Here is a 16,814-nt window from a genome sequence, read left to right on the forward strand (position 1 = left end):
CCGCACAACAACCTAATGGAATTGACAACCTCGCGAGATCAGCTGGCTATCAGGCCGGGCCGAGAACAAACAAACGTTATTGTAGGGCAGCAAATATATGACAGCGTCATCGGTTCAACCTAAAAAAATAAGATATAAAAATATTAGAACAATATAAATTATGATACAGTATTCTGTTCTGTATTGTCAGAAAATGTGATTTTTTACCTAAATCTGTAGCAGTGTTCGGAAGGTTCACTAAAAAAATGAATTCGTTCACGTTTACGTTCAGTTCTTGAAAAAGGAACTCGTTCACGTTCACGTTCTTTGAAAAAATGAACGCATTCATAAGGTCGTTCATCTAATTTTTTGTTTATAAATAGTTTACCAGCAGTTTGTATAAAAACCCATAAACATATAGGTCTCAACCCAAAAATAAAAACAATTTAGACTTTAGAGCATATACATTTTCTAAAGTATCTAAATTATATACATATTATATTTATTAAATAGTAAATAAATTGAGCGTCTTCAAAATCGTTCAAATTCATTAAAAATATAAACGCCGTTCACGTTCACGTTCTATTTTAAAAAAATGAGCGACGTTCGCGTATCGTTTACTAATTATGAACGTGAACGTGTGAACATGCGTTCATGAACGACGTTCTTTCCAAACACTGATCTGTAGCCTCGGTGGTTTTTTCTTACAGAAAAAACGGCTTTACAATAAATATTTCTATTTTATATAAATTTGTATATTTGCGGCTGTGACCACGAATCACAATGATATTCGTTGAGAACTAGATATATATTCATTTTTTGATTCTATTATTATTTATCTAACTTAACGTCCTAACTTTATCAACACCATTACACGCAGTACGTAATCAATAGCGTTCTAAAATTTGTTCTGGTAAAGTTTTCAGTATTTAATGATAGAAAAGCGGTATTGATGACTTCGGAAAATAGATAGGTAACAAGTTTTGACATGTTTCACATATGGAAGTAATGGGATAGTGGGATAATATTGGATAAAAATTAAATGTACCTAACTATTTACTTATAATTTAATTTTAGATTCTGAACGAAGTGATGAATGTATTGATTTTACAATGATGTGTGTTTTTTTTTGTTTTTGTGTCTGTGTACAGCATAACTAGTCGAAATAATGCTTCGATTTCAAACTTTGGGGGTGGTTTCCGATGTAAAATTGAAGATCCTTGGTGCATTATAGAGGTCAAAAGTAAACATTTTCCAACAGTTTCAAAAAAATCGAGGAAATAAAAATGACTCGGTGTGTGCTATTATCGTTAGGAATCAAGGTTACCTTATGTGAAGCAAGGAACTCAACGTATTTATATATGTGTAACTGTTATTAAATATTTATGTATTATTATTACTACAACATCGAGTCTTATAAATTATAATATATCAAACATCAATTTATAATATGTATGTTAGGCATACCTATAAATTATAACTGAGAGTTACCGATCGGGCCATGGTGTGTCTTGAGTGTCGATATCCGATGTGGGTTGAGGTGGTCATCCGCGGGCCTTCTTCGGGTTGTTGTCCAACTATCGACTTCCGACTCTAGCCTGTCTCTCTATCTACTCTACTAGTCAGGAGTCCCGGTCGGTCATTAACACGACGTGCGCTACGCGTATTGCATACATATGTACACCTTGGTATTATTAACACTCAGCATATTAGCCATGCTCAGCGTACGGATTAATGTACGATGTCGATGACGACAATCGTTACACAAGGTTCCTTATAAGTCGTTCTTATTGTAGCTAAAAAAATTAAAAATCGTTAGTCACATTTTTTTTTATAAGCGTTTATAGTTCAAATTTTTACGAAATCTGTCGAAAACGCGAATATTTGCAAGTAATTTTTAAGTCGAAAAATCATAAAATTGTTTGTGTTTACAACTAAGGATTAAAAATACAACACTAAGTTTTCCATAAGTTTTCCTTCAAATAGCTATTGATAAAACTCGAAGCGTCGTTATAGGAAAAATTTTAAGTGCGTTTGAATTTTAAATTTTTCGAAATAGCGTAACGATAACGATATATCCTCAAACGATTTTAAACATTTGTTATTATTCAAAAAGTATAAGTCGTAGAAACTTGAAAATTTTACCAGTTATTTAAATTGGCATTTTCTTTGCATGATTTAATTTTCAAAATATTGTGACTTTTTTGAGGTATTTATAGACAACTGAAATTTTCAATTTTTCTGAAAAAATTTTTTTGAAGTGTTGATAAAATTTTTTTGGCCCTATCAAAATACTTGAAAATTTATTTCAAAGTTCCTCATAAGTTATTCATATAGTGATTAAAAAATTACAAAAATACATAGGCATGATTTTTTTTTATTAACATCTGAAGTTCAAATTTTGACTAAATACATAAAAATTACGAAAATTCGCAAATCATTTTAAGCTAGAAATTTATACAATATTTTATTTTTAAATCAAGGATTTGAAAATTTTTAATTATCTATGATATATCGTAGACTGACAAATCATCTCCGTCCAGAATCGTTTTTCGTATACAATGATACCTATCATTGCATTCAAATCTAACCCCTACCCTACCCTAGTCAGCGACATCAACTTATCCGCTTTTTTTTTTTATGTTTGTTTTTATGTCTGTGTACAGCATAACTAGTCGAAATAATGCTTCAATTTCAAACTTTGGGGGTGGTTTCCGATGTAACAGTGAATATCCTTGGTGCATTATAGAGGTCAAACGTAAACATTTTCCAACAGTTTTGATGTAACTTTAAAACGAATGACCATTGATACATGAAATTTTCACCAAATGTTTATATAAGTGAAATCTATCCACCATGAAATTTTCAAAATGTTTTGACTTAAGTTGAACTATTCATAGGTATATGCAATTTTCAATCATTATTAGTATTTTTTTAAATTAATATCGATAAAAATTTATTTTTTGGGTACAAAATATTGAAGTTTTAATACATGGCTCTTAACATATTGTTACAATAGCAGTTGAAAAATAAAATAAATTCATAGTCACAATTTTTTTTTATAAGCATTCAAATTTTGAATTTTGACAAAATACGTAATAATCACAAAAATTCGCAAATTGTTTTAAGCTAGAAATTCAAAAAAAAATTTCTTTTTAAATTTAAGATTTGAAAATTTAATACAAGATTCCTTACAAATTTGTCAATCTTTATCACAAAAAAAATTCCACCGGAAATTCAAATTAAATTTTTATTAGTATTTGAATTTAAAATATTGACAAAAATTCGTCAAAACCATGAATATTTGCAAATTATTTTGTAGTTCAACATTCATAATATTGTTTGTATTTATATCTAAGGTTATAAAATTTAACACTATAAGTTTTCCATAAGTTTTGCTTCAAATAACTATAGAGAAAATTTGAAGCGTCATTATAGGAAAAATTTTTGGAGCGTTTGAGTTTTAAAATTTTATGAAATCGCGTAATGATAACGATTTAGCCTCAAACCAGGTATTCGTATATATCTATGATAATATAAGGTATTATGATAACTACATGCAATTTTTTGGAAAAATTGATTAACCATGCCTTATGCAAAATGCGTCTTAATTGAAAAATAAAATATTTGTTTCAAAATAGAATATATGACAATATTTAAATATAATATATCCTAGACTGACAAATCATCTCCGTTCAGAATCGTTTTTCGTATACAATGATACTTATCATTGCATTCAAATTTAATCCCATCCATTACAGTAACCTACTGTACAGCAGAGCGACATCAACAACTTACCCGCGCTTTTTGGTTTGATTATATTAAAACTTTTGTTTTTATTTAGTAAACTATACATTGTATTTGTAGTCAGTGTAGTCTACTCATAATGTATGGTTGATCAATGGTATGCTAACGCCTAATACCTCTGATACTTTAAAAGTTTAAACAAAATCTATGTCAAGGATATATTACTATTACCAGTTCTGTTTTTGGTGGATTTCCTTATTAAAAATCCAGCACTAGATCTTAAAAAATGTTTATTACCTGAGTAGTATACTCGTATTTTTCTATAATAGATTAGTCCCTGCGATTTGATACGGTGACGTAATATAGTAGATATATAAACATACTGTACTGTTGTCATTAATTTTATCTATAAATCACACATTGTTCAATATTATATTATCTATAAATACTATTATTATTAATTATTTGATCTAACATGAAATTATAATAATTGTATAATGATGGGATATTGTATGATATCATATTTGTTACTTGTTTGCGACAATATTTAGACAAATCGATATGTCATACTCTTGAAAGTATTATTTTCCATCATTTTAAAAGTATATGGTGATACTTGACCGCTACTTACATTACAAGAAATAAATGTAGAAAACACTATACCTATAAATAATAACTTTAAAATTATATTTCACTTAATAACAAAAGAATTACACTATCATAGTATCATAAGCAAAAATATGAGAACCTAAAAACTTCATTTCACAATCTAAAGCTTGAAGCTGTAATACTAAATATTTCAAAAATTGCAATGCCTTCATTCCTTAGCATCAGGGCTGGACAAGCAAAATTGGTCTGTAATAAAACAATTATTATATTCAGAATTTCAAAACACTAACATTGCGTAATACATATACATATACCATAAAAATGACGAAAACATAACACAAAATTGAAAATCAAAGTAAAACTATGACATAATAAATATTATTCGTAATTTTTTCTACAGTAGTAATAATAAAAATGAAACAAAACTAAATGTTACGTATATATATATGTCAACAATAATAGCGGTACAACATATGGGAATGGTAGTAAATCATCAATTATAGTGTCATTTAACATTAATAAGAACACTCTGTATCCCAGGCACGGTGACAACAAAAAAATCCAATAAAATCCCTAACAATATAAAGCACATACCAGAAATACCCAAAATCAACTTACTGACACAAATTACAAAAAACGATAACAATAAAGATACAATTAATAACATGCAAATAATCCTAAACGACAACCATATAAAGAAGAATAGTGAAGTAAAAATAATCGCTAAAGTAATGTGTTTCCTGCACTAACCTGCAGCGTCTACACAAGGCATCTAGAGAGTTGCATCCCAACACATTGTAAATAACTCATTTGGGTGGAGCATCAAACTAATCGGTTGGTTATTTTCTAACGTAACACACCACTTAATGCACAATAAGCATAAAAAACAATACAATTCAAAAAATCCTGAGTACAAAATAGTAGAAACCGATATGTAAATGAATGAAAAATGTAATGTATTTTACCTGGGACATAAAACTCCTGATAGCTACGGTATCTACTGACGAGGTATAACACATTTGCACACAATAACTATACCTCCCATGACCACCCAAGTTTGAGGAACAATATCTCATCAACGGATTAACGAAAAATGAAAATTTAAACGTGATAATTAATAAAAAAAAATAGCTTTATTAATTTATGAAATTTATGAAAATCAAAAGTTTACAGTAGTATAATCCTATATAATATTTAGATAAAAAAATCGCCCTTTTCACTGCTTTATTCATCCTGTGTTATTTCTGTAGTTCACGTTACAACATTACTATGAATTAACGTTTACCTATATGAAAATGTACAAAATTCGGGGAAATAATGTTCTACATTCTAAGGTTATCGTAAGTATCGTAGTCGCTAGCCTTCTTTTATCCTTTTATTTAGAACGCCACTTCCGTGCGCGAAAATTTCATGATTTGATGTATCACGAACTAAAAGAGATTAATAAATATTAACATATTATAGGTATACCAATATTGGAATACTAAGAACAAATGATTATTTAAACATTTATTTTATTTATTTATTGATAACTACTGGATGTTACACGGAAATCTGACAAATGAAACAAAAATAACTTGTTCTAATCAATATTAAAAAAAAAAATTTAATATAAATAATAGACACTTGTGCTGTATTTTAATTTTTAATTTGTATAATTAAAATACAGCACAAGTCACAAATGTCTATTATTTATATTAAATTTTTTTTTTTTAATATAGATTAGAACAAGTTCTTTTTATTTAATTTATCAGATCTCTGTGAGACACCCTATAAAAACAAATAGTAGAAACAATGTTGATAATTAATGATCCAATGGTCTTGATGATTTGTCATCTTCAGTTTTTAATAAAATCTTCATTCAATGGTTATATTTCAATTCCTATGATATCATATCATATATATCATTAATATGGTGTTGGACGACTTAAATATCTATCAATTCGGGCATCTTCAATGAATGATTCTTGTATATCCTTATTCTTTAACATTGTACGTCAGCAAATGTTGTAATGAAAAAAAATAATTAAAAACAAAAGTCAATACGCATGACTCACATATTATTTTGTTGTGATATAAAATATATAAAATACAAATACCCAATATAATGGTTAGTTATTTTGTAGAGCTTTAAATCAATTTTAAACATTGATAAGTAAAGTTAAGATTTAAGAATAATCTACGAAGGACTTTCATTGAAAGTATGAACAGACATCAACATTTAAACCGTAAAAATGTTTAAGTTATATTTTGTTTAAAAAAAAAACACAAGTTGAAAATTCAATTGAAAATCAAAAAAAAAAAAATTTTTTTTATGGTTAGGGCTTCGACAACTGAGGTCATTAGCCTGGGGAACTGTAGGGGAAGGTACTGTAAGGTACACGTGGTACTCGTGGGTTTTTTTTGGCAGAATTTTGAATGGGCACCCGTGGGTTTCTGCCATGCCCAGTTGGGAGCCGGCGGCCTCTCTCTCCAGACATCGCGAAAAAAGATTTTATAGACTTTGTAGAACTAATAATTAAAAAATTATAAAATCAATATTATTATTCTTGATTTATATCGGTTTGAAAATTTAAATAAAATATGTCATTCTAATTTTAAGTCTTGATATTTTGTTTTAAAAAAAATATCGTGTTATAATCATATAAAATTCATAACATAATGAATACTGAATAGCCAGATATAATACCGATATATGCTTATTTTTTATTTTTTTAAATTATAATTTAAGATCGAATTGAGTTGTGTTAAAAATGTCAAAATTGCATAAACATATATACTTTGATATTACAATGAAAAATATACTTAAGTTACAACTAATATCATTTAAAATATATAACTATTAATTATTATTATATAATAACTGCACGATAAATAATAACAAATTGAGGAATTATAAAAATAATATTTTAAAATTATAATATATTATGTAAATTGGAATGTGAAATTTTAAGTATAATATTATTATAGCATGTATAGTATTATCATACGTGTTGTACTTATAAATGAACCATAAAAAATGAAATATAATAGACATGATGGTTACATTAGAAATATTTAACTATTTTGGGGACAGCCTATTTGCTTATAAGTTATAAGTTATAACTTATACTTTTGAAGGGATATAAGTGGCAGGGGCGGATCCAGCCCGAGATTATGGGGGGGGGGGGGCGAATATTTCACATACAAAATAAAATATAATATGTGGGCCAGCGCGCAAATAACTTACATGAAACAGTTATGTTAAATACAACTTTGTAATCAATTGATAAATTGATTCAGAAGAATTGCTCTGATAACCGAGTAAATTATAAGGCCATATTGCCATAAAGATGCCTATACAAATTGACAATTGTCGACTACCCGTTGACCACGGCACTCGACGTGTTAAAATTAGTTTTGATTCTTTTTACTGGGCATTTTTCCTAAACGAAATACAGCTTACGAGGGGGGGGGGGTGCCCCCTGCGCTCCCCTACTGAATCCGCGACTGTAAGTGGGATTATCCATTTTTTTAATTTTATATATTTATAATATTTGAACATATTTTTTTTAATCATAAGACATCTCAATATTTACTTCCCTAAACATTATATTAGGTATGTTCCTTGCTATAGTAATAAAAGTGAAAATAAAGGACAGCATACATTACAAATAATAATCTAATTTTAAAATTTTCGAGGATGCAAAGACAAAAGTATTTACCTGAAATTTTGGATAATAAATATAATGTAATGAAAACACCGGCAGGTTTCTTCATTTTTGTTTTACTGTTAAAATTATATATGAGAAGTTCTATTCTAACAACGCGTTTACACGTTTTCACACGAGCTGTGAATAAAACAATAAGAATAATATGTTAACGCCTGATTTATGTGATAATCCAGGGATATTTAAATGATAACTAACCAAATAATTTAATTCTATAACGAGAGCAACTGCCAACTATTATACATTAATTGCTGATTTTTAAATACAATTTTGTAAATGTGCTTAAATATAATTGATTTTATATCATATTACCTATGTTAAAATGTTTAGTTACTGTGACATAGCAGGTAGCTGATAGGTATATCTTATATAAGATAAAAGAGTACATGTCTATTTTTTATTATAATCTATTATTTTGTACTGAAGTTACATTACTAAAAAAAATTTTAAATCAAAATAAAATAAAATAATTTTTATAATTAAAAAGGAGAATTAAGCTGACAACTATGAGTTTATTAAAAACAGTATAAATAGACAATTGTATAATATATCATAACAATTAATATATTATTGGTCAAATTATGTCATTAATAATAAGTATATTATTGTTCAGTTTCGTTGGCGATAAGAAAATGTTTCGTCTGAGCTCTGAGCACTGAGCTCAAACATATTAATAATAATTAATATTGTAGTCGTTATGTCATTATGTTATATTATGATAAAAATTGAAAACAAAGACATTCAAGATTTTTTTCGTCTCCATTTTACGGTGTATTCGTTATGAAGTATTAAAGTGTTGCCATAATGATTTATTATTTATTATTTACTATACCTACAATTATTAAAGTGATAAAACTATTTGAACGTTGGAGAGGTTTTAAACAAAACTAAAAGAAGTTACAGTTGTTTGAGCTAAGTTATTTTGAATTCTAACAATTTCTGGTGAATTCACAGGCACTTTTTTTTTAACCAGAATAGCTTTTTTCTTAAAAAATTAATTCTTGGTAGTATTCAAATGCTATTGTTATGGAAGATCTAATATTAGGTTTTTCCATATCAGAGTTTGTAATTTTTATATAATTAAAACGAACAGTGGTGTAATTTGGTTATGTTTATGAGTGTGGTGTGTGTGTTAGGGGGGGGGGGTGAATTGTTGATTATACATTTTACCTATCACCCACCCCTAAAAAAAAAACGTATGTGACACGGAAACAAATAATTAAAGAATATTCACAATACAAATAGATATTATACTTCAAGACTATTGTATTAATTCTATATAGACTATATAAAGTATACAGGGTCTCTTAGAAAGATCTGACAGAAAAAAAATTATGCTAATTAAACGTATGACAAAAATTGTTAATATTATATGATAAGTGAATAATTTAAGAAATATACTTATATTATCAAAATTATAAATAATAAAATTTAAATTTCAAATGCTCATAAAAATTTAATTTGAATTTCCGGTGGACTTTTTATTTGTGATAAAGATGGAAAAACTTGTAAGGAATCTTGTATTAAATTTTCAAATCTTAGATTTAAAAAGAAATTTTTTTATGAATTTCTAGTTTAAAATAATTTGTGAATTTTTAATTATTTTTTAACTTTAAAATCTTATTTTTGTTCACATATAAAATGTATATTATTTGTTTCATTATTTTATAAAATACATTTTATCGATTCTCAGTTTTCTAGTTGTTATTTTATGACTGTCACCCCCCCCCCCCCCTCCAGGTTTTGACAGATGAGTGCCCTTGAGTGAAATTTTCATTAAGCTTAACTCCCATCTCATCTTGTTTAAATTGCAGTGTTCTAAAAATACTAAATAGTAAATATATTCTCAACATGTAATTTAATAAATGTCCAGTTTGATATGGAATACCATATTATAGGCAGCTATTATTTAAATATTTTGAATTAAAATTTTTAAGCTACCAACATCGAACATGTAAAAACATTAATTATACAAATGGTTAGGGTCAAAATATTGAAAAATTCAATATAGAATACACAAACAATCCCAAAAATCCACTAAAATCCTTATAAATGCATTAAAAAAGTATTAAAAACTAAGTAAAAAATGCTCTGTAAATATACTTCAAATCATTTAAAAAAATGTAAACAAGTAGGAACATCTCTCTTGTACAGTAGATTTCAGTTAAGTATACCTAATAGATGTGTTAAATTTGAATACAGTGATGAAAGTAATAATAAATATATAATTTTTGATATTGCAATTAAATTAATGTAATTTATTTTATTATTAAAGTTTTTACAATACTATGGTTCATAAGATTAATAAGATTTTTACCAAAAACATTACATTTATTATATTATGAATATATTATATGTATAGTAGGACTAGTAGGTATAATACGAGTATAATATGTAATATTTAAATTGAATATTGTTATTAACTTATGAAAAAAAAAAAAAAAATTATAAAAAATTGGAAATTCTATGAAAAAACAGTTTTTGCTAAATTGGTGTAAATCCAACTGAAGATTCTAACATTTGACGTAATCTTTCATCCTTCTAAAGCCAGTCAAAATATGCAAAACCTAAACTCTGCTCTCTACTTGTAACTAATTATTGTAACTATAGTCTATATTTAACCAAAAGAGTATTAAAGACTTAATTTCAGATACATTAAAACTTATAGTATAATGTAAGCTTAACTTTAAACAAAATTTGAGGCTATAAAATGTTGACTATAGCCTATAGGTACTGTTTACATTTATTTAGTAATTTAGAGTAATTTATTAGTTGTCATTTACTTACATATATAAATTATAATTATGTTATTCATTCGAAATCTTATGGTACAACAGAGAACTCTGTTGATTAAGTTCAAAGGGACACCCCAAGGGATTGTTTAAACATTGGTACCACTGTGGTCCCAGCTGTTATCTGGAATTTAATTTTCTCAGAGGAGTCCATCATCGTTTTCATTCGTAGAGTTTCATAATTTTATCCCTGCACGGCGGACCATACATTTGATACACTTAAAACTACAATTCTAGGCCAAAATATGATCACCTCAAGGGGACTTCAACTAATGAGAAACTTTTCAACGACAGCAGTTCGAAATAGTCATGCATATGGTGGACCTGGATCTAATTTGCCATTTGATGTATATAGCAAGTATAAATTTACAGCTTTACTAGCAATATATTTCAGTACTGGGTTCGGACTTCCATTTCTGATGGTCCGGTTCGTTAAACACAGGGCATTATAAAAGATCCAAGAAAACTAAATGTAATAGACAATGTAGTTTGTTTATGAAAAAAAAAAATGTTAACACTAGTCAGTAGTTTTAAGTATTGTATTTTTACGTTTTGTTTGTACTTTTTAATAATTTCTTCTTTAATAATTGTCAACCGAAACAAATTGTACTTAATAATTTTGTTAAATAAAATAATTAAGAGAATTAATTTGTTTACAATATTATTTATTTATATGTTTTAAATAAAATAACAAATGCACTTATCACATATTACCTATTGTTTATTATTTTTTAATGTTGTATTTATTTGAAAAACAAGGTAATATATAAATTTACTCTTAATGTTGTTTTTTTAGTTAATGAATTTAAAAATCTTTCAAGAATAAATTGAGTATTACAAAAATAAATATATTTTAATGGAAAAAAATTAAATGATTACTAAAGTACATAATACAAGTTTCACGTTTAATTATAGAACGGATTATATGTAATCCAATGAGCTCGAGTTTGATTTTTGTCGTCCTCATGACTTGTGAATAAAGATTTATATACATTGGTTGCTGTTTTGTCTTTAGAAATACTATGTGCAAGTTTTGCTTTTTTATACACAGGATCTTCTAATTTCCGGCAGTTAGCAGAGCCGACGGAGGAACTTGATCCCGCAGCACTAGTGATTGGTCCTAAATCAAATTTAACATAGTTAATATTAATAACTTAAATAACAATAAATTATGATAAAAATTGTCATACTTTTTATTTGTTCCTTTTTTATTTCATTCTTAATGTCAATTTTTTCAGTTTTTACAGGTAAAAATGATGGAATAATTGGTTTTTCATCTTTATCAACTGGTTCATCTTTAATTACAATTTCTTGCTTGACTTTAATTTTTTCAGAATTTTTTTCACTCTTAATCTTATCTTTGCGTTTGGCTAATTTAGTCTTCATCAAAGTTATATCTTCTTCGATCGGATTTAATACAACTATGTCATCATCCTCATATTCCTTTACACAATTGACACACTTGTTATCAGCATTCAGCTTGAGACCTCTTTCAGAAATAACACATCCACATTTCCATAAGAAACAGAATTTAGATCTGTCGTTCATTTCAAGACCAACTAGAGGGCATATGTAAGGTGAACAATTGTCATCAATATATCCTCCAACACTTTGAGCTTTTTTGTTGAATGCTGGATTAGAGGTCAATTTTAATACTTTTATATCCTACAAATAAATAAATTCAATTTTAATGATTAAACATATATTAATCAAAAAATAAACCAATTTACTTTTAAGCCCTTGATGTGTGCGGAAGCTTCAGGAAATGGAGTTTTATTTATTAAATGCTGCAACACTGATTCTTTATTGTACAAGAGACCCATGCCACAAGCGACTATTGGTGGTCGAAGTGGTTCTTGAGTCAAATGACAATTACGCCAACGGTACAGTTGCACAGATGATTTATCTTTCTAAATTGTAAAAACAAAACATAAAAAATATAATTCAAATTAAACTATTGTAAGTAGGTAAAAAATAAATTATTTCATTGTATCTTTTTAATTTTAATTTAAGGCCTTATTCTAACTTTTTCAGGAACATAAACTACTATAAGAAATTATAAGAAATATAACCACAAACCCTTCTCTAACTTCTCCCAATCATTTTTGATTTCTATTATTAAAATTTTTGAATGGTTATATTTTTTGCTTAAAATCTGAAACAATCTTGGAAAAAGCATTATCTTTTTTATCATCCAATGTTGTTTGTGGATTATTTTTTATCACAACCAATGTAGAATATACAGAATAGCAGAGATATTTAGTGACAAATTGAATAAAAAATATCTGTTATACAGCAAGTGCATAAGCATTAGACAATGCACACCAAAATCAATTGCCTTCATTTTTTTTTAAATTCAGAACCAACTTGAACTTCCTACAACCTACATGTTCATGATAGAGCAGTTAAAAACCAAGATCAAAGTTTTCATGCTAGTAACATATAAGGATTTCTATTTTAGTTCTGTTTATTGTTTAGTGTTATTTATTTATTACCTGCCTACTATTTACACTTCATAAGTTTTTATTTAATTATAGAAGAGATTTGTTATCTATATACAAGTTAATATAATAAGTAGGGCTAAGATTTTAAAGCAAATGCTTCTTTTTTTATAAATGAGATAGAAATTTAATTTTTATACATTAATTCGTTTCATGTCATCTTCATTCCAAATAAACCAAATTTATTTTGGCTTTTTTCAGTTATTTTAGGTGTGAAATTTGTATATTATGCTATTGCTATACTAATAAAAAAATTTAATCTAATAAATAAGAAAACCCGGAATAAGCAGTAAAGACTAAATGATTATATTGCTTGGTTTTCTATATGTATAAAAGTATTATGTCAGACAATAGAGTCAGTTTCACTACTGAAAATCTTGCCAAATACATGGTAGTGAATTCTTTTTTTAAATTAAATTAATTTTTAAATTTTTTTATTCAGTTTTACAACTAATTCATGTTGATTCTTGGTTATTCTTTATTTTTGTTAATTATTATGCTTAAAATTCGAGCCCTAATAATAAGTAAATGATATGATGATTGTTACAAGATATTAAAACTTGAGGGAAGGGAGAGTCCAGTGACACTACTTCTTAGGGGGGAGGTAACTTTATAAATATTAGGCATTATTTAATAAATCACGCAGCCATTTACGTTTGAGATGACGGAATAGGTTGTCAGGTATTGTACAAGAGAGTTTAGATATGAGTGGATTTAAATAGTTAATGGTGTTTTTATGAAATATTTTATAATGACGAGAAGCAAGTGAGGATACTGAAGTCTTGATGTAGGATGCGGTTTCTGACGTCCCAGGGAGCATTGGAGAGAACACGAAGAAATATTGATTGGAATGCTTGAAATTTGATTAGGTTTGAGTTTTTCAAGGTACCCCACAGTTGAATTCCGTATGTAATTGCGGGTTGTGATATTTGTTTGTAAATTAGTGTTTAATTAGTAGAGCTCAGAAGTTGATGATCTTAAAAACAATAAAAAATTACCTAAAAAATGCAAATGACATAAAAATGGCAAAAAATGTACTTAAAAAATTACAAATATTAGTTTTAAATTAATAAAAATACATTTTTTATATTTTACTATAAAATTCTATATAAATTTATCAAAGCTTTGAATTACTCAAAATATTGCATAAAATTGACAAAATGCCCTTGAAATATGAAATAAAAAATAGAAAAATAATAAAATATAGGTATAATAATATTCACTACAATACTACAATGACAAAAGTAATCGTCGTGATAAAATCGGATAGGTACTAATCTTAATATGTGGTAATTTCCAAATTTTAAGTTATCAGCATAATGGTCAACAAGAAATGATAAGAATTGAACTAGTGTGAAATCAGTAAAAATGACTAAAAATGTCAAAAAATGACTTAAAAGTAATATACACCAAAAAAAATGCAAAATAAAAATTAGCTATTCAGATTCACATGCTAATTAAACAGATTTGTGGCCAGGAGAGCATTGTCTAAAAAGTTCCAAAAAAAAAATGCAATATGCATCAACTTGCGAGCTCAATTTATTAGTAAGAGAGGTTTTAAAACAGAGAAGTGGTCTTCATTTGTGAGGCCTAAGCTTAAGTGAAGGTTTAGTCTTTTGTCAAGGAGACCTCACTTCATAAGTTAATTGGTGAAATAAGCAGTTAACTATTAATTGTACACTCATCAAAATAAAATCAAAATTTAATAAAAAACAAAAAAATATTATTTCTACTCTTAGTTCTCACTGTTCAGATGCTGAATTTTATAATAATATAACTTCCTTATTAAATATCTCATCTCATACTTCTGACCTTCTATGCAGTATAAATTTTAATGTCCATGTACCATTCTCTAGAAACCATTCAATCTTTAATATTAACTACCAATATATATACCGTTTCAAAAGAAAATATACCAGGTGGCGACCGGTTTCTGACTGACAGCACACACCTCCCACATATTGACGTAGGTAGCCACTAGAGGAAGAGGAAAAAGTACAGAAAAATGGTATATTTATTTTATTTTGGGACAGATTATACATCCTAAGACCATTATTGGCTTCTATATAGAATGCAATGTTAGCCGTTAGGTACACTAATTTTAAGATGTATTTATAGAATCGCATCAATATTAATTGGTTATTGTATCTTATAAGTGTAGGTAACCAATAACGATTAATTATTATTAATTGCCATGTACAATATTTGGTATTACACAAGAATTGGTTTTTAGTTAACTATTGATGAAAGTACAATACCTGTTCAGGTTTCTTTTTGGTCCGTACCAACTCGTCCCTCTTGGGTATAGTACCACCATCGCATCCCATTTCTAATGATTAGAAGAATTATAAGAATTAAAAGTATAGAGTATACAATTATTTATTACTTTAATGTCTTTAATAGAAACAAATGAAACAATAAGTTAGTAAACGTAAAGTAATAAAGTAGCAATTTACTATTTAGTATTTTTATCTACAATAAATCATAATCTAAATAAACAAACTACAACAATAAAATTTATATTTCCCTATATTGGCAATAGAAATCTTATCAATTTTTTGGGTGGTAGTCACGATTTAAGATAGTACTATCTTAAATCGTGGTGGTAGTGGATGGATGCGCAACGGGGCCACGATTTAAGATAATATAATCTTAATCCGTGACGTAATTCCTTTTTTTTTATTCCATGAATACACTTTTACTTCTAATAAAAAAGTATTAAAAAGTATTAAAAAAGTTATAAAAAGTATTCAAACCATGACCACAGATATACTAAAAATAAAATAATTTTATTCAATAGTGATTTTTCTGTTATTCATTTATACATTATACATAACTTTTGCATCATTTATTAATACATAATTATTTTACTTTATTCAAGTTATATTATTATATGCTTACGATGAGTAGTTTACAATTTTAAAATTCACAAGTACAAAATAATATATTACCTATTATTTATAATAATTTTGTATTTGTTTTATTTAGAGCAAAATATACTATACAACACATAAAGACTGATTAAAATATTATGTTAGTAAACTTTATTATTTTATAAAATGTATTTAAATTTATATTTTAATGATATTGTTAAAACCTAAATTGTAAAACTATGTTAGATTTTTAAAACATATTTTCTATGGATAATATAGGTAAAAGTTTAAAAAAAATATTGTAATGTTATTAACATTTTTGTTTAATACATTTCAAAAATATCAAACAACAGGCCAAAAAATGATTAAAATTTAAAATACATCTTAAAAACAATTTTTATTTTATAGCAATTATTACATGTTGTTTTAAAAACATATTAATATTTACTAAACATTTTAAAATTATATTATTGGTATGTGAAGAATTACCTCTAGGAAAAATATTGTAAATACATTGTCACAAAAGCAGCAATTTCAGTTGGTATTTAGACCAAGTTCACCAAAAAGTGATGTTTACACGATTCATATAAAAATAGGAAAAGT

At 26.9% G+C, this 16,814-nt stretch overlaps 1 protein-coding gene and 1 pseudogene across 1 annotated transcript; one reads left to right on the top strand and one right to left on the bottom strand.

Annotated features, from left to right (window-relative positions):
• Nucleotides 1–10,977: 10,977 nt before the first annotated feature.
• LOC107165938 (cytochrome c oxidase subunit 7C, mitochondrial pseudogene) lies at nt 10,978–11,547 on the top strand (annotated as a pseudogene).
• Nucleotides 11,486–15,848, bottom strand: LOC107165934 (replication termination factor 2). The gene is made up of 4 exons (XM_015514371.2): nt 15,597–15,848; nt 12,568–12,747; nt 12,028–12,502; nt 11,486–11,957 (listed from the first exon to the last, which is right to left on the bottom strand). Exons 1-4 carry the CDS (start codon nt 15,663–15,665, stop codon nt 11,743–11,745), a joined length of 939 nt encoding a protein of 312 aa, XP_015369857.1. The 5' UTR covers nt 15,666–15,848; the 3' UTR covers nt 11,486–11,742.
• Between the last annotated feature and the right edge of the window lie 966 nt (nt 15,849–16,814).

The sequence above is a fragment of the Diuraphis noxia genome, unplaced genomic scaffold, assembly GCF_037042655.1.
Source record: "Diuraphis noxia isolate RWA-SAM2 unplaced genomic scaffold, SU_Dnox_SAM2 contig0004, whole genome shotgun sequence".
Classification (NCBI taxonomy): Eukaryota; Metazoa; Arthropoda; class Insecta; order Hemiptera; family Aphididae; genus Diuraphis; species Diuraphis noxia.